General features: G+C 38.3%; 2 protein-coding genes across 16 annotated transcripts in view; one reads left to right on the top strand and one right to left on the bottom strand.

Annotated features, from left to right (window-relative positions):
- Window positions 1–19,571, top strand: part of GIGYF2 (GRB10 interacting GYF protein 2) — a 78,501-nt gene that overhangs the window by 29,373 nt on the left and 29,557 nt on the right. For 14 of the 15 annotated variants that reach the window (XM_075507531.1, XM_075507533.1, XM_075507534.1 and 11 more), the window contains 2 exons: window positions 1,045–1,156; window positions 1,766–1,806. In XM_075507531.1, coding sequence (XP_075363646.1) covers window positions 1,045–1,156; window positions 1,766–1,806 — 153 coding nt within the window. Of the gene's footprint in view, window positions 1–1,044; window positions 1,157–1,765; window positions 1,807–9,356; window positions 9,716–19,571 lie in introns of those variants that run through there. The other variant, XM_075507542.1, reaches the window with a different exon arrangement.
- Window positions 7,797–9,523, bottom strand: KCNJ13 (potassium inwardly rectifying channel subfamily J member 13). Its single transcript, XM_075508682.1, has 3 exons — window positions 9,304–9,523; window positions 8,893–8,911; window positions 7,797–8,520 (listed from the first exon to the last, which is right to left on the bottom strand). Exons 1-3 carry the CDS (start codon window positions 9,521–9,523, stop codon window positions 7,797–7,799), a joined length of 963 nt encoding a protein of 320 aa, XP_075364797.1.

Below are 19,571 nucleotides of genomic sequence, written 5' to 3'. Positions count from 1 at the left end.
CTTTTATCGGGTGCTTTTTAGGTTCTTGGACTTGACTATAGAGACTGCATGTGTAGGTAGGAAAGGCATTATCCTGCAGCCAGGTGATTGATGTGTTTCACTTGTCTTCTTTCCATGAGATCCTTGAAATGGTAAGTTAGCTGATAAAAAAATGCCCGTTTCTTCTCCTGTGGCACTTTGTGAAGCAGTGTTATCTTTTGTAGATCTGGAAACTTCACCCCAGCCATTAATCTAACCAGTGCTGGAAGCGATCTTGAAGTTCTGGGGATGTGTGTGGGTGTTGTTTTTCTGTTGTGTTTTCTTTCTCTCTCTCTTTTTTTTTTTTTTTTTTAACCAAACACCTCACACCTACTGAAACTCTGAAGATGTGCTTCAAGATGCTTTACTTGAGGATACATCTGTAACTTTTTGGCTTGAGGCTTGATACTTGGTAGCCACCTGCAGAGAATCATTTCTTGAAAAAATGAGGAGGATAATTTTTATTCTATAGCTATTGGGGTTCTTCATGCTGTCCTGCCTATATCCATCCTGTGATCCTTCTTTTCTCCCCACTGTTCCTGGGGGAGATTTCTGCTGGGAATCGCTAGAACTTAACAGTGGTGAAGCTTTGTTCTGCTTTATTAACCTTGACAGCAGTAATTATGAGTACATCTGCAGTGCAGTACCATTATACTGGATTCCACTGTTAAAAGCAATCTGATTTTTATGAGTATAAAGTACCCATGTACTGTGTGGATGTTGTGTGAACAATGGATCCTTGTTTGGTAATTTCTGTTGGGTAAGTATCTGTTTTCTGTCTTTTTCTGCATAGTATTTATTTCAGAGTTGTTTGCCTGTTCTGTCTGATTTTGTGCTTCTTGATAAGAATTTTTACATAAGACTCTTTCTTCAGTCTTTGTTCCTTTTTCCCTTTGCCCCAGATAATTTTACTGGGGCTTAAGACTGCAAGATTAGTTCATAGGGACACCCAGAAAGGGAAACCTACCTGATTCTTTCAACTTCTATTATTATTTGTACAAACACGTGTGTTTTTTGTCTTTTCAGGCAGAGGCCGAGGAGAAAGCGGTTTCTACCAAAGAAGTTTTGATGAAGTGGAGGGTGGATTTGGGCGAGGAGGGGGCAGGGAAATGCACAGATCACAGAGTTGGGAGGAAAGGTAACAGAACTCTAGCCCTTAAAAATTTTTTACATACATCTGCTCAGCTTCCATTTGTGCCTTTTGAATTCATAAAAACACTTTAGGAAAGGTGATTAAGTGTATCTGAGTGGAGTGTCTGAATTTCTAAGATGGAGTCAACACAGTAATGTTTCTAGAAACTCGGGTGCAAGTAAAAGAGCATTTTTCCAAAGAATTTTTCTGCTGAGTTCCTGGGAAGAAGGAGCTACTTTAAGAGAATATAAATTATGACAGTTGCAGTGGAAATGATGGGTGAAAATATGGATTGCTAAAGGATTCACTTCAATTTTAGTCTCAACATTGTTGACAGTTACTTAGGGTCATATTTCAAAACATACCTAGTTGCCAAATGCTGTGTGCGTATCAGTGTTCCTGAAAATTGCAGTTGTCACTTGGACCTTTCAAGATATTGTCCATCAAGCTCTGATTTTAATAAAGCCCCCTACCAAGTAAAAAACCAACCAAACAAAACCCCCCAAAAAACCCAAAACAAAAAAACAAAACAAAACCAAAAAACAAACCAGCCATACCTAAAATGAGTGGAATGGTTCCAAAACCTTGTTTGAATCTTCTATTCTGCCTTTCTAGGGGAGACAGACGCTTTGAAAAACCAGGGCGAAAAGATCCAGGTATGGTTTTGTTACTGTATGGGCAGAAAATGGGAGGGAGGAGCAGGGTGTGTTTTGGGGAAGGGACCTATATATACATAAACCTTTCTTACTGCTCCAAGTATATTGTTGATACAAGATTCATGATACTGTGCCAGGTTACGTAAATGGGTTCTCGGTGTTGTTTTTCTTATTTTATGTTGTTTTTACTATTGGACATTTAAATGTGTTAGATAAGAAAAATCTGCAGTAAGTAGGTACTGTTTATTCAATTAAGATGTGCTGTCTACAGCTGGAACTAAATTTCTGTACCTCTGTGAAAGGAGCCTATACTGATTAACAGGTGTGCTGTGGCAACATGCCTTTTCAATGCAGCTTTTAAACATTCCTGGTGTGTGCTATTTTGGTATCTAGGACTTCTGGACCATGTGAACTGTCAACTTTTTTGAATGCTTACTAGTGTGAGGTAGATCCCAGCAGCAATGTTCTGAGGTTCCTGTGCTGATGGATTTACTGTCTGTCAAATTAGTTTAAGTCATTATACAAATCTTCTGTTCATTCAGGTTATCATCTGGTCCCCCTCTCTGCCATTCCTCTTCTATTTCTTAAAAAGAAATTTTCTGTTTCTTAAAAGCTTCACACTGGCCATGTTCAGGCCATGTACTGGGATCCTCGGTTGTGACCCAGTATGTCTGTTTGAATGTTCAGCTGAACTTGAAGTGGCTTGTCATCTTGGAGATGAAACACATCCATTTAGATAAAATCTGTATTCTGAGAGTGGTAAGAACATTGAAGGAAGTTCTCATCTATCAACTGGTTATATAGTAACTGCAGTGATACATAGTAACTGCAGTGATTTTCTGCTTCATGGGATCATGCATTGATTGTTCTCTGATATGACCTTGCTCTTCCTCTGTGGCATGTTTCCACATGCACGTACCACAGCTGTGCTTAGTGAGAGGTTTTGTACTAGTAAAAGCTTGCTGACAATGGATCTTGGCTTTTTAGGGGACACAGGATCTTTTGGTCTTTGCTGAAGGAGTCTTGGCTAAATATCCTCCTTAGTGAACATATTGGTAAAGCATAGGTCAGAAAAGACAATTGCAGGTTGAATTTCGAGACAAACAAGCTCAGAGATTCAGTTGCAATTAAAAGTTGACAGGAATGTATTTTAATCACTGCTTGCTGTCAGTATTTTTTTTTAGTGAGCGTAGCATAAGTTGCCATTTTAATAATCTTCCAGATTACCATGGTGGCACATGTCTTGGGAGTCTTAAATTACCATGTTTGCTTTCAAAGCCCTCCCAATCCTCTCTCCATGTAGGAATTGATTTTCATCTATTTTAAAGAGCGCTTTTATTTTTCTGCTTTTTAAGTTGAACGTTAACACAAAACTAAGATGTTGCTTGTTTTCCTTAAAAGGAGGTTACTTCTAAAAATAACTTGAGATTGGTCTGAGATTGTCCATCTTTAAATGCCAGTAGTGAAACTTCGGACTTTCAGTGTGTCTTTATATTCAGGGACCTTTTTGGAGAGGAAAGAAAAAGGGAAAAAATTACTACTGAGATTTCAGGACTGCATTTTTTACAAAAGACAGATGGATGTAAAAGTAATATCTACTACGGTTGATTCCATTTTATTTATCTAGCCTCTTCCTGTTTTTGTGATTAAAATTACGACACTTCCAGATCCAGACTATAGAATGTACCACATTTCTGATTAAGACTGTGATAAAAATATTGCATGTCAGTTTAGGATGGGATGTGTATCTCAGTTGAAATTGAGAATTTACGGTATGGAAGATGTCCTTACTGAAGATGACTTCTGCCTGAGTGTGGGGGTTAATACTTCAGCAGGTTTAGAGCATGTCTTGTTTGTAGCAACTAATAGTGATAAGGACTTTGGAATGCATCTTCTGTGAATCATTTTCTAGAGAAGATGGTGTCCCCGTGTGCTGCTTTGGAAGTCCTGATTCATTGTGAGGGATGGTGTGCTTATTCTCAAATCATGAAGCTTTCTGTAGTACCTGATTGCTCCTCTGAAGTCTCGTGTTCTATTTCTCTTCTAGTTTGATCTTATTTGGCTAGAAGCTCTGTAGCACAGTATGATAGAGTCAAGAAACATGCAATCTTTCTGAATTTTTAATATAAAAAAAATTGTTTTAACAATAGTAATTTATGTTTGCATATCACTGTGTTAGAGATTAATGTCCTAGTAAGCGAGAGGACCATTTCTCTCCTCTTTACCTTTGAAGAGAAATAAGGTGGAGAGCACAAAAATGTTAACAGAAGGTGTGGGCCTGTTTTGACTCAAGCTTTGATTAATGAACAAATAGTTCCTGTTATGTAAAGGCTTTCCAATGACAAAATATTTTGTGTGAGAGAGCAATACAGATGTGCCAAAACAAGTCCCACATCAATACCAAGCCCTAGTATACCACACAAGGCAGTGGAAGCAGAGAGATCAAGGGGTGAATTGACAAGCAGTTTATAATTCGGGCTATAACATGCTTTAGCAGATGCATATATTGTTTTCTGTTACCCTGGTTAAACTCCTTAGTTTAGGATTTTATTCTCTGAATTTACTGTGCTTCAGTTTTTCATTGCTCTTTCATAGGGCCTTGGATTAGCCTCAAATTATGTAATTTACTGAGTTGCCAGCTTTTTCATATTCTTTGTTCTGGGTGATCACATTACAGAATTAATAAGAGATCAAATATTAAACTCTTCTGGGCATTCATAATGGATGACAGTGCAAGAACCCCTCAATTAAAAACCATGAGATTAAAAAAGTAATAGACCTTCAACAAAGAATTACTTCTCAAATATGATCAATATGGTGTTCTTAAAAATTAATGATTGCTTTTTCAGTGCTCACAACAGTTTGCAAGTTCATATTTGACTGATTCTCAACATAAACAATATCTGTTCCTAGATTCAGTATGCAAATTGAAGATGCAGAAAGTATGTGTGAGTTTCTGTTGCAGATTGTCATAGTTCTGACAGACTTCACTGAGAACCCAAATCACTTCTGGAAGGCTGAAGCCATTAGCAAAGAAAATGAGCAAGTTGTTTTCTTGATCACGGCTGTCTTTTAGAACTGCACAAAAGCTGCTTAATTTTCTGTGCAGCCTCTTGACTAATACCAGCTTAGTAGCTGAGGGGATTTGATTAGTTGCCAGCAATTACACACTGGTAGTAAATAATTGTAATGTAGATTAAACAAGACATTTAGTAAGTCAGTTGTGGAACCTGATTGAGTTCTGTTTAATGTGCATTTTTTGGTTAGGTTAAGAAGACTTGAATATAAAAAAGGTGTTCAAGTGACTATAAAAAGGATGTTGAATTTCTTTGAATCGCACTTTCCCTTACTCTGCCTGGCTTGTTTTTCTTCCCTACCTCGCTAGCAAGAAGTTTATCCAAAGAATGTTCATCACCAGCTTACTCTTGCAGTGTTAGTCAAAGTGTAGAGCGCACTTTTGTTGCATCAGAGCCCATCAGCAGTTTTTCTAGGCTTGTATTCCAATTTGGGCTATGGCATATTTCCAGTATTTTATCAGACATCCATGGTTCACCAGTTCTCTGGAACTGTAAAAGCAATAGGGGTGGTTTGTCTACCCCTTGTTCTGCAGTTGTTCTGAAGTAACTACACAGTTGTGTTTGTCTAATTTGCTTCTCTAGTATGCTTCAGCTTTACATTCCAAAATGTAATATTTGAAGATTGCATTTAGTGTATACTAAACATATTTTTTCTTTATACTTGCTCTTGTACTGCCTTTTAAACCAAATCTATAAATAGAAAATAATTTAAAAAACAGGACAACTTTAAAGTATCAAGTCATTTAGAAACCAAACGAAGTAGCCCGCACTTTGATTAGATGTTAATTGAAATTAGAAATAGCTTTTTATAGCTTTGGCTTTAAATGATGAGATTATAGTACCGTCCTGTTGGGATTACGCATCTGAATTTTAGAACAATTGGTTTGTCTAAGACCGGAGTATGTCATATATGGGAACAAGAATACCTCACACAGAATAATGCTCTTTTTTCCTAAATGGTTATTTCAGATTTGACACAGGAATCTGTTCTACTGCTCTTGCACTGGTTCTTAATTTGTAGGACTCTTCTCAATGTCTTATATTGGTAGAGAACATGGAAATAACACTTGCACGAAATACTTAAAAATTATTGGTACTGATATGAGAGTGGAAAAGGGATCTTTAGACTGCATATGGGTCAACAGCTAAGAAAAGTAGGGATGAAGGGTCAACAGCTAAGAAAAGTAGGGATGAAGGCACACTTGATAGTGTGGTGCTCTCCAAGCTCCACAATATTCATGAATGCTTTTACATAAAATTAAATTTTAAAAAGAGATTTTGAGAGTATCTGTGATAAAACTAAATCTGTCTAAGGTCTGGAATGTGGGGAGGCAACACTTGAACAATTTTGGAAGGAGAGCTGAATTGCCATGAAAACGTAGGCCTTCTGCTTCATTCCCCTTCCCTGTGTGAAATGCTTCTATGGGGTGCTTCCCACTTCCCCAGACCCTAGAACAAAGTAGCTTTTTGCTAACCTCTTTTGGATTGTGAACACACTTCAGTTAACAGAGTTTTGGAGATTGAAGAATTCAGTTAAACAGTATCTCATCAGGTAGCTTGAGATCATTTTCCTGCTGCCGACTACTTCAGTGAAGTTAAAAAAAAAAAAAAAAAAGCATATTTGGTAGTGTGTTATGCTATTGTCAATGAAAGCTGCTATTTATGCCATCTTGGTTTCTGGGAAAAGTCTTTTACCTTTGGAAGATAACTTTTACTTTATTTTGATACTTGACTGTTCAAGTATGAACACGTAATAGGCACTGCTTTTGTTGAGAGCTTGGAAATAATTATCCATCATTCCGTTTATCCTTTAGCTTATTAAATTATTTAGGAACTTCAGAACAGTGTCTTAATTGCAATAGGTTTATGAGGCACTTAAATACAGAAGTCTCATGTATAGTTTGTTTTAATTTTTTATTTTAAAATTGATTCACTTGTCTCTAAATATTTTTGTGCTGTGTGTACAGGCAAATACTGATGTTAAAAAGCATAAAATATAAATGGATGCAGTTCTACTTCTCGTGTATATAGTGCATCCTTCTGGGTCAGATCTACTTGAGACAAGCAGCGCAAAGGTGAGAACATGTGGAATGTATGGTCCTTTTAAAAAAAAAAGTACATTAATTCATTTAGAATAGTCTGTTTTCCACTGCTAAATAATTTATTCAGTGTTTCCAAATACGAAAAAGTTTCCACTGCAGCATTTGTCATATACATCAAGATTTTTTGATAGTGTCTTCATAGACCTGTCTTGAAATGAGATGTTCTCTTATTTGGCAGAATGAAGAACTACAGTTAGTATTTACAATTTTGCTTAATAAGCATAGCAGGAGTGCTTTTCATTGCCATGAGAGAGTGGCAGTACTTCCTAAGAGTGAATTCAGCCATCTGAAAACTGATATAACTCTGTATCCCCAAAGAGTTAAGAGAACAGAAAAAATTAGGATCTTGGGTGAACAGAGTTGCTTATCCCAGGACGAATATATTTACTGAATAACCCCATATTGGTTTTGACTGAGATTTTTATTTTGTATTGTTATCCATTTTGTCACAAGCTAGTTAATTTTGATTTCGGTCAGCTTTGGGAGTTTTGAAGGTCTCTCCTTTCAGGGTCAGTGCGGTTTTAATCATAGTCTGGTGAATTCAGCAGGTAGCTCTCTTAATTTCCAAGAATTAGTACTGTGATTCTTGTACCTGACTTTGTCCTGCGTGGTTAATCCAGCCTCTCCTCAGCTTATGTGGGTACACCAGTTCTCTTTACTCTGCATATCATGTTGTAATCAAAAGGATGGGAGTACAAGAGAAAGAACACTAGAAGATGGCAGGGCAGGCAAGGAAAGAAGGTTGTAAATGGAACCTGAAACTTTAATGTAATAATAATTAAAAAAGCACAAAGTTCAAAGTCTGTTCTTTCTATTCTGTGGGGCCAGTCTCGGAGAGCTGGAAGCTGTCGGCATGCTGTCCATTGATGCGGATCTCCTTGTCAGTCCTTTTTGGACTCTTTGAGTCAGCTGCAGCTGGGAGCTCAGGAATAGTCTTGTCAAAATTCTCCATCTTGATCTGATATTCACCTTTAGCATTGTGGGCTAGCACGGAGGCGAAGCGATGGTACAGCATGATCTCTGAGGGAAGGTAGGATGTTCTCCTTTGACATGTTTCTCCTGTGCCCTCCTGCACAGCTGACAGAAAGACGACCAGTTCAAAATGGTGAGCAGCTTCTCTTTGGAGGAGAGCAGCCAGGGGGCTGGATGGAGTGATTGAGTGGTAGTAGGTCAGTGGAAAGATGAAAAAAGGACACTCATCTGAAGTAACGCTGTCTAGGTGGAAGTCCACACTAGTTTGGTGCAGCTGCCCATTCTCTTGTTCTTGGTAAAGTATAGCAGAAATCTGGACGCTAGTCAGTGGGCTGGAGCGTGTGTTGGCCACCTGGAACATAAGGTATGGCTTCCCCTCGGTGTGTGTCACTACAGCAGAGCGGGTGAAGCGGATGGAGAATGCCCGATTCTTTGGTCGGGCGATCTTTGCCACGAAAGCACCTGCATCACGGAAAAGAACAAACTGAATATGAGCACCATGCTTGGGTTGGTTCCCTGCAGCCTCCGAGCTCTGTGAAATAGTCCAAAGGCACAGAAGCAGGCTTGGGTGGACATGGTCTTTCTAGCCTCAGCCTGCATGTTTGAAAACTGCTAGGCTGGCAGCACACTAACCCATTTTTGTTGAAAAAGTATAGCTTTCCTAAAATGCTTCTTTTTCTAAACTATGTTTACTTATTAATATTTGGAGAGTGAACTGCAGCTATAGGAAGAAGAGCTGTTAGCTTGCCCCAGTTTACTGTAATTGTTAATAGTACCTGATCTTGGTGTGCTACCACTGGAGAAACTTGCTCTTAATACACAGTAAACTAACCTGTATATTTTTAAAGTCTTTTGAAATACTTTAAACATGAAGATTATTTAAAATAACTTAAAATACCTTGAAATAGCTGTGACACTGTAAAAATTTTCATTACGTTGAGGGATACTTAAACACTGAGTTAAAGATAAAAAAATACTTCAGCTAGGCAAAAGTAAACCTTAAAATCAAAACAAATTTACTTTAAATATTGTAATTCTGTGGAAGAAAACTTGGAGAGATAATGGTATAAGAAATAAGTGATGGAGTGATAAGTGGGGATCTGCCACAGGTATTGTCCAATGAATAGTGGAACTCTCAAGTCCAAATCTTGATACCACCTAATCTGTCTTTTGTTAATGAGAGGTGTTTAACTTTTACAACTACATAGCTGAAATCTCATCGTCCTTGTAGTGACTGACTTAATTGTTCTTTCAGATATCAATATGATCACTATTTATTTCTAGCTCCATTTCTTAAATCTAATTGTTACACCTATTCTATTTAAAGATTAAATATGAAGGATTACCTGTGATGAAGGCTTCCAGCATGAGCCCCAGGACCATCTGTATTGCAAGCAGTGCAATAGCACTGGGACAGTCCCCGCTTGGGAACATAGTGCCGTAACCAATTGTGAGTTGCGTCTCCAGTGAGAAGGAGAAAGCAGCTGTAAAACTGGTGATGTACTTGACACATATAGTGTGGTTGTCAGGTGGAGCATCATGGTCCAGCTTCAGGTCCCCATTCATCTCAGCCAGCAAATACCAAAGCACTGCAAAGACTAGCCAGTGAATGACAAAAGAAGCAGAAAAGACAAGCATCATCCATCTCCAGCGCATGTCCATTAATACTCCCCATGCATCTCGGAGGTATGCCAGACCTTTTCCTTGGGCACCGTCCATCTGGAATGTGCTGTGTCCATCCTTGGTCACCATCCTCAGGTATCTTTGGGTCAGGAGGGGAGCACTGGATGTGGTGTTATTGCTCTCTATCGTGTCTGTTGTCATCTTCTAGAAAAGAGAAAAAAGGAAAAAATGTGATACAATGCAGCATATTTGTATTTTGCCTAATGTTCACAGTTTTTGACACATCAGCAGGGGTTGAAATACTGCAGCCAACAAAGGAGAGCTTATACATTGCAATCCAGAGAAGATTAAGTCAGGAGCCTGGAGAGGAATTTACCACTGTTTGTGGTAACACTTTGCTGAAAAAGATTAAGTTTAAAAATCTGACTACTTCTCAGATTTTCCCTGCTTAGTTGTTTAAATAGAATGTTCATACTTTACCTTCCTAAATTTATATTTGAGTCATATGCTTTAATTCTTTAGGGGTGAGTGGGATGGGATTAGGCATACTGTATCTGAAAAGAAACTGAATTTTGTCTGATTATATCAGTTTTTGTAACTTCTTTTTAGCAGAGTATAATAGTTTATTGATACTATTATGACTACTATTAACAATAGTATTATGGAAATAATATTTATTATATTATTTCTCTAACATGATTATGCATTTTAGGGGAATGCTGTAGTTTACCTAGTAGCCCTTTCAGACTTTCCTGGCTCAGGAAATGACTGCTGTCTGCACCCACCATGTTCAGTTAAGCAGAATTACAGTATTCAGGGCAGAGCTGCTTCTGGGAGTCTGAGGCTGTTTATGTAAGGATCGGGTAAAAAGAGGGCAGGAGACCAGTACTGAAAATACACTGTGACATAATTTGAAGTCTAGTCTGCCTAAGCAGTGTATTTTTTATTGGTGACCAAATAAGAAAATAGGACAGCAAGTGTATGGGAATTAGGGGGTGAAGGTGGAATTGCAAATGTGGGAAGCAAAATGGATACTTACAGATACTTGACATGTTAGGCTCCTGTGTTTTATTTTTAAACCTCAGAACTTGCCAAACTTGTCAGAGATGCTGAGTGTCTTTTCAAAAGACACTGGCCAGTCAAATCCATAAATTTTATAAATACTGAATATTTTAAGTTCATCTGGGACAGATTAAAATTAAATATGGGTTCATGTAAAATAGAGGCTTCATAATGTGTACAACCTACTTAAAGAAGATGATGAGGAAGCTTGTTTGTAGAACAACAGAAGATTTAAAAAATACATGTAAATTCTGCAAATCATAATTAGACATGGTGTATTTAGTAAATTTTGTTGTTTTCCTATCAATTTTGACCTTTCTCTGAATTGTGACTGTTTCAGTGTATAATACAAGTATACAAACAGTCTAGAGGAATTGGATTTTCCCCCCAAGAGTATAGTCTTAGTTTTATCTTGAAATGCATTAGATCTAAGGATCCTGAACTTTAGAATGAATTTATGAAAGGTAAAAATCTTTCTTGTCATCTTTGATCCTGTAAACCAGCAGTTTTCATGACTGTTTACTTGATCTTGATACCAAATTTTAGTAATTACAGAACATTCTCTTTTGCTTTTACTTATGCTTAATGGATACTGAAGTATGAGCATTGACATCACAGTGAATATTTAGCTAAATTTTCATTTTTTATTTCCTTCTGTATGTTCTCAAAACTATCCAGTTATTTCTTCCATGCTGTAGTCAAAGGAGGTAGAGTAGATGATGGCCTGAGTGGAATTTGGTGTTTTTCCCCTCATTTTTATTTTCCAATTTGCATCTCCTAGAAGGAATATTTTGAAACTGTTCCCTGTGCCAAGGAATACAGTGGTCTTACTGGGATTCTCCTGGTCAATAGTACCAGGCTACTTTTGTTGGGGATTCTGATCATAGTCCATTCAGTTTATAGCATGACCCCCCGCCTTCATCTGAGTTTGATCTTTCGTCTACTATATAGCTCTCTAAATGACAGTTTCTAGTCTTGCTGCACTGTTACGGAATTTACAATAACCTGAATACAATTTTAAATGCTTCAGGAACCAGCTGATTAGTGACTTGTCTGTAGAGCAGAGTCCTTGTGCTAAGATTTAGAAGAGCCCTTCTGGATGCCTTGAAGGAGCTGGAAAATGGGCATATCTGAATGGGAAGGATGATGGGGACCATGCTCAAAATGAGCTGTGGACAATGCCTTGGTTTTATCTTAGAATAAGCAGTCCTCACAAGAAGCACTCCCTTGTTTGAATAGAGGAGAACACTTACAGAACAAAATGTCTCGGGGTGTAAGCGTAATGCATTCTTGGGGGGAAAAAAAACCCCAAACAACCAACATAACACAAAACCAAAAAACAAAACTAGTGTGTTTGTGTAAATTCTCACAGTACTTTGAGGGCAGCATCTGCTTCATAGCCTCCAAGTAATTCGGGTTTGCAAAACAAACATGTGCTGTGAGAATGAATCTGATATTGACTGACTGGTGATAGAAGCCTTTTCTACAGTTACATACGTTAAGAGAAAAAGGAAAAACATACTTAATGTGGTATACTTTTCTTGGCTACACTTCAGATCTTCCACACATTGGTGCTAAGGTATCATGCTTGTGCCACAGACTTTACTGATAATCATTTATCATTTTGCTAATAGCAAAATGCTCTCAGCATTGCAGGGTCTCAATTTTGTTGATTAAGGAGCTTTCTAGGGTGGTGATTAATAACGTAATGTTGACTTAAAGCTCTGAAAAAATTTAGTCAGTGTTCACTGTCAGGTTGTTTGGGATCTTTTCTGTGGGGGAGGATCCATTAATGACAGATTTCGAAGGTACTTGAGAAAGAGAACCTCCATTAGCCCCCAGCAGGACATTGTACAACAGTCCTGTGTGTCTGCTCCTTGAGACTCCCAGGAGCGGAGTTTGCCTGCTGAGGTTAACCGGGTTACTGCTCTGGTCTCATTTGATATAGGCCTCTGATTTTCTTGTCTAGGACTGTTTAAAATATTAGGTATCTAATTCGATGGCCATGATAGCATTGGAGGTGTTTAAGCTTGAGTTCCAAAACTGTTTTTTGCAAAAGCTATTGGTGGCTTTAAAAGCCACAAGTCTCAACTTCTTGGGGTGGGAAAAATGGGTAAGAAACTGCAAATAGTCCCTGAGAGCAATGCAATTGATTTAGAATAAGAGGTGAAAGAACAACTGCCCTGTGAGAAATAGTTTACTCGGGCTGGAGAATTGGTCCTCTATATTCTCAAGCAGGGTCAACTTAAGAGTAGATGTGACTTTGAATTTAAAAAGAATTATTGTCTTCTGTCTACTCCTTTCCTTGCCCACTGTAGTAAAAAATATAAATACTTTCCTTCCTTGTTAGTGATAAATTAATGAAGTTGTAAAGTACAATTTGGACCATCTGATTCAATCCCCTGCCTGGCACGGTCCTTAATGTCTCCATGTTAATCCAATTTTCAAACAGTGTACCTTTAGGAAAGACATTCAACTTTGACTTGAAAAAGAAAAATTCTCCATTGTTTGTTGGAGAATACTTATCTCCACTGCTAAATACATACTGTGTTTCTAATCCAGATTTATCTAATGTAATCTCTTAACCTTTATGTTATGCTGTTTGTCTGGTTTTGCTTTTCCTGGTTCCTGACTTGTGAAACTGTACCTTTGGTGTGTTTCTTCTCCCTCCATCTCCCAGCTGATAGCCCTTGACTGGAAAGACAGGAACTGTCAGAAACAACTTTTCTAAAACTCTTTTGGCATGTTGACCAGTCTTTTATCATGGATTCAGTGTGTCTAATCCTTCCTGTTTCCAGTCAGTTGAAAATTAAATGGTTATCACCAACTCCAGTGTGTATGTCAGTTCTTAGCTTCTTTTTTTTTAATCTCTTTACCATCATTGTCCCTCATTCTGGCTTTTTTCTTCTATACGCTCTTAAGACAAGTCAAGGTATGGCGAGTACTACCTTTTTAAATCAAAGTCAGAGTTTCCCTTTTCCTGGCAGGTGGACAGGTTCTGAACTGAGCTGGCTTGCTAATGATTTATGTGTTATAAAACCTTGCCTTACAGCTCTAGGATATTGCTTGCATTTCTGAAATTCATGATCCAGCACACTCATCTCCCATGCTTTTCCCTTTTTGATTGAGTTGTTCTTCCTTGTGTTGTAACAGCTCTTTGTTACGTTGCTGCTTCATGCCATCATGTTGCTTTCCTCTTCTTTCCTCTTGCTTAGCCTTTCTCTTGACAGCAGAAGCTCAGCTGTTAAGACTCTGGTAGGATTGCAGGGGGACTCATTTGCAGCAGTGTCTTAATTTTCTTTTTGTTTGCCTTCTCAGTTGAAGGCATTTAAAGTGACGCTCCCAGCCTCTCTTCAACTTGGTACACTAATGCACCTGCAACCTTTTTAGGAGCCTGAATGCCTTTATGTGGAGCTGTGTTCAGGGGAGACTTCTGCAGTGCTGCCCTACCTGCCCAACTTTCTACACTACTCTTAAAGTCTGTTCTAATTGATCTTGGAAGGGATTTAAGGCAGTCTGTAGTGCACTGTTTCATTATGACAGCAAAGTAGTCAAGAGGACCTGCTGTTTGCCGGGAGTAACTGCAAAAACTGCTTACAACTGTAGCATAACTTCAAGATTTATTAGAACCCAGGTGGTGCTGGCATGCCCCCCTGGGAATGTGTACATTCCCTCTTTACTTGACCTGGGTCCACGTAATCTTGTACTAGTTTCAGATTTAAACATCATCTCTGTACTCTAAGCTGTGATCATTCAGATGTGTTGCTGCCTCTGCACTTTGCAACAAGAACAAACTAAGTTTATTATTTTTTTAAAGGCACTTCCATGCTATTAAGATCTCAGTACTGTTATTTTTAGATTGAATGGAATCCTTGAGATGCTCTGAAATTAATATTAGGAAATGAAAGTATTTTCAGTATTGATGAATGACTGGATCATATAATTTATATTAGGGGACAATCTTGGAAACATAGGAAGTAATTCAGTTAGAATAACTGCTTTGGTTGAAATCTTATGTACAGTTGTACATTGAGATGAATGGGAGTAGTTTGTGACAATTGTTTTTTTCTGAACAGTCTGCAGAATTAAGATAACAGTTTTTAGGACTTGTTATGTGTATAAGTAAGTCTTGTAAAAATGGAAACTTTAATTTCTTGAGCCCAAGTCACACTTTTCAGAGCAAGTGCCACAAAGTATAGGATGTAAGAGCTTGTACTTCTGACCTTCTATGACAGTTTACTACAGAATGCACTTTAAAAAACCAAACAAAACAAACCAACAAACCAAAAGCAATCCCCCAAATTTTGGTAAAATGGGAGAGTGTGTCTTTTTTTTTTTATAGTACAGAAAGCAAGGCTGCTTATATACTTGATTTTTGGGGACATCTGTAATGCTCCATTTTGTGTATAATGTATTTTCACATAGTACAGCATGCTGAAAATACTGTGGTGATCCATATGAACCCTAATTATTGATTATGAAGTAGCATCTGAGTGAACCAACTAGTCTGGCCACCTTTAGAGAAGCGGAAAAACTTTACCAGGACTTGGCTTAAATGTTGTTTAAGGCTTTAAAATATGCTAGCATAAATACAAAATTCAGTATTGTTAATGGAGAAGTAAATTTACAGTTAAGAGGGAGGATTTTATCTGGTGTAAGGCTGCAGTAATAGAAGTCTGCTGCTATCCATTTTTTGAGTAACTTGCTGTTTTTGAAGAACAGTCCTGCCCTATGTGATGCAAACTTCTCAATGGCTTGTCTAGAATGACAGTTTTCTAGGATGTTGGAGATCATGCTTGATGACTGTGCATGGTTTCCTGGGCAGCGGTGCCTGCTCACAATGTGTCCATAAGCACAGAGGATGCATTGATTGAAAATGATTGAAGACATGATACATAATTAGAGATGGTAAAAGCAGGCTTGAAGAGGTGAAGCTCATTTCTTTAATTTGTGATGGAACTGGAGTTAAATGCTGAGTTACGATGAATGCAGTAAGAAGGTGAGGATAACTTTTTCTTAACACTTTGCCAGGTAATACCCAGCTACCTTAGCTGGAGGCTTGGAAATGCTCCCTGTTTGCAGAGCATTGCAGAGTCTTTCCAGCACTGTTTATCTTAAACTTTCTGAAAAAATATTGCATGACGACTTTGGTTTTGCTCTGTATGCTGTTAGGACTATGGTCATCTGAGAGAGCATTTTCTTTTTGAGAGAGGGAAATCAGAAACAATTTTGTTGAAGGTGATACATAATTTAGGGAAGCTTTAGAAATAAAACTCTGTGCCCTGAAACAACTTTGATTTCTTTGAGTAAAGAATGACAGAACAATTTCTAATTGTACAATAAGAAAAAGAAAAAAAAATTAAGATGTTTTGTGTACTTACCAGTCTTCGAAGGGTTTGTGTGGAGGAGAAGGGGAATACCTGGGCTCCAGGAGAAGGACTGGGCTGGTCTTGTGTATTGGTCCCAGCACTGGCAAGAAACTTCCCACAAGTGGTTGGTAGAGACCTTTTTTTTTAAAAAAAAAATAAATTAAAAATGGGTTTGTATGTCTCATTCCTGTGTTTATAGTCCTGGAGGGGTTGGTTTTCATCTGAAGCTGATTTGATTGGTCATTTTGCCTGCAGGGGGGCTGGTTAGCTCTGATCATGTGGAAAAGAATGCTGGTTTGTTAGGAGTGTTTCTTTACCCAACACAAACCCCTAGCAGCCAAGGAGAAATCCTCAAACACTTACTTGGAGAAAGGGTGCCTTCCCCCTCACCTCCTTAATCAAGATAATTTTTTAGGTTTGTATAATCTTAAGTTTTACATGAAAGTTGAAAAGGCCAAAATTCCCCTGGAAAAGCTGAATGGAAAAAGTTCCCGTATTGCTGCTGAAAAACACAGTGTTCTCCGATACTTTCTCCCTAACCAGTGTCAACTACTGTTTGTTTAGGTGAAAAGAGAAACTCTTGTGTCTCACTGCTGCTTGTCTAGTGCCACTTCTTCCTCTTCTCATTAGGTCCTGAGTTCATGAGTGTTGGTGTTAGCAGAAAGGTGGACTGCAGCTAATGGTGCAGCCTATGGTCTCTGGGGGGTGTTGCTGAACTGTAGCTTAATGCTGGTCAGAAGATGTAGATCTGGCCACTTCTCTTCCATCTCTGCATTGCTCCTTTGTGAAAACATGGAATTAATCCCAGGATTTTGCTAAAGCCTGGGAATGAAACAACGCAAACTAGGTAGGTTGCTGATTCCATGCAGGAAATGAAACCACTTCCACTGAAGCTATTTTCTCTCTCACTTATCAAATGAGGAGAGTTATTTGGGGAAGATGTTTTAGCTGAACGACTGTGCAGAGTGGTCAGCATGCTGTACTACTAAACCAGACTCTGAGCACAGCTTTGTAATGCAGTAGTATTTCACACTTTTTTTTTCCCCTTGGTGAGCTGCTGATGTGAGGGCTTTGATCGAACGTCAGGTGTAAGAGGATCTGAGAAACAAAGGCTGTGGTTGTTTGCAGTAAAACTACTGCTGGGAAAATTATTAATGTAGACTTTCCTGCTTAGGAAACAAAATCCTCCCTCTTCTTTTTTTTTTTTTTTTTTCCTTTAACCTTCCCCCCAACCCTAAATTGCAAAACATTAATTCTTTGCTTCATTAGTATGGAACATTTTAATACATGTTCAGGCACAGCACTGAAAATTGATAGGCATAGTGTGACCTTCAGAACCAGGGCAAATAATGTAGTGCAAGGGGGCTCCCACCACTGTGGCAAGCCTGTAGGACAATGTGACTTGCCCTTCACCCTTCCCTCTATACTCCAGCAAAGTTGAACTTCCACTACAGACAGCCTCTTTTATTCACAAGTAGGATTTTTTTTTTTACAAGCAGTATTTTCTTACAAACCATATTTTGTACTGTAGAAAGTGTATGGTATCTGGTCACAGGTTTTCTAATCTGATCCAACTGAATGGATTGAAAATCTAACACGATCGTACAGCAGATGAAAGAGCTACAGTACGTGATTTCCAGGTGTGTGTTATGGAATTAAACTCTCTTGTTAATTACTTTGAATTTACTGGTTCACCCATACTCATGACAGTGGATAATTTAGCAAAAATTTAGCAAAAAAAAAAAAAAAGAGTGATATTTGAGTAGTATGTCTTTGAGATTTTATGGAGAGAGAGAAAATGTGAAGCTAGAAATGAGCATCAGAACTTCTGATTTCTGTTACTGACTTTGGTTACAAGTGAGTCACTTCATGATGTATGTATTCCTGTAGTGTCCCTAGCATGTCAAATACTGTCCTAATGAGAAGGTGGTCCTTCTTTAGAAACATCATCTTAAGGCCATTTGTTTTTTTCTTCTGTAAAATGGGCTACAAAATTACACATCTAGGCAAAGTTATTTGAATTCCTTTAAAAATGCTAGCTGCGAAGGTTTTTCTTTTTATCTTCTTGAGGTATTGTGTAGCATGCAGCAGAAAGAAGAGAGCAAGTCAAAGCACTTAATAGACTCTCCTAGTTTTTCCCCTCTTTAGAGGAAACAGTATTGCTGTCAGTCATTGATTTCCTGTTTATTTTTTCCGGACAGTGACCATGTCATAGGAAACATGGACTGACAGCATGGAGAACTGAAGTTATTTGCCATTGTGTTAGTAAGTCCTCTTCATAATCGTGTTGCCACGGGGCTACATCCCAGAATCCCAGTCTTGTTCTTTGCAGTTAAGTGTCTCTCAACTCAGTGTTGCACAGCTGTAGGCTTTTTTGACTGGATACCACTAGGCTCTATCTGAAGTTTTCTGTAAACACCATTGCTGGCTTTGTGACAGACTAGAACAGAGGTGCCCTTTTACTGCTCCTTCTCTTCAGGAAGTCCAGTCAATTAGTCCAAGGCAAAACCATAGATTTCATTTTAGGTTTTTTTCTCCTTAAAATATTGCCAAATACTGACTCTCTGACTGAAGTAATTTCAGCTGAAATGAGTGTTCTCAAGTCTAGGAACAGTTTGCAAAGACAATATGCTAGGACTTTGGAAGTTAGGAATTTAGATGTAAGCTGTAGGAGTATTCCTGTATACAGTTGGTTGTAGTCTTTCTGTCACTTGGGTGGCTTGATTTTTCTGATCCTTAACCTATGACCAGTTTGTCTTTGTAAAGAACTAGTTTCTTGGCTGGTCTGTCTAATGTTCAAGATTTTCTAATGCCAGATCTGTTTTGACACATACGTTGCTGTCTTTGAATATTGCTTGCTGTGGTGTCCTAGGATCAGAAAACTTAAGTATGTTGTGATATACTGCATTTTCTCTCTTGATTCTACTGAAGTGTGGTATCAGAACAGTCATCCGATGTGACATACTGGAGTGCTGCTGTGTTAAAAAGGTTTCAGAATCACAGGTGATACCATCCTCAGATGAATATAATACTGACCCCTTATAATCAATTCTTTTCTTGTTTCTGAGATCTCTAATGCTGCAGAACTTAAAATCAGAGGAGGAGCAGGATCCCACTTGTGTCTGATCTTGGCAAACAGCATTTGATGTTTTGTCACCTCTGTAGAGATGTGTGCTTCAAACCCCACAGCAGCAAATGGGGATGCCATTTTCTGCAAGTTCAGAATACAAAACCTGACTTTGATAGTTCAGTTCTTGGGAGCAAAACCAGCTGTCTTAAGGACTAAGAAAACCTGAGTTGCATTAGGTATACCTATAGCATGTATATATCTGCAGAGGGGCTAAGAACATATGGATATTCAGTGGCAAAGTAGACTTCACAATATTCTTTAGGTAACTTTTTTCCAAATGTTTTTGGAAGAGCAGAACAAAGCCCGTGAGCTGATAGCTTGCCAGTGTTAAAGAGCAGTCTCCAGAATCTTAACTGAACTTAATAACAATGGAAAGAAATAACATCTTTTTTTTCTTAATTGGTAGAGTCTAAAATCTCTCAAATTAATG

Source organism: Mycteria americana, chromosome 7 (assembly GCF_035582795.1).
Source record: "Mycteria americana isolate JAX WOST 10 ecotype Jacksonville Zoo and Gardens chromosome 7, USCA_MyAme_1.0, whole genome shotgun sequence".
Taxonomy (NCBI): domain Eukaryota; kingdom Metazoa; phylum Chordata; class Aves; order Ciconiiformes; family Ciconiidae; genus Mycteria; species Mycteria americana.
This window is presented reverse-complemented; position numbering and strand designations above follow the sequence as displayed.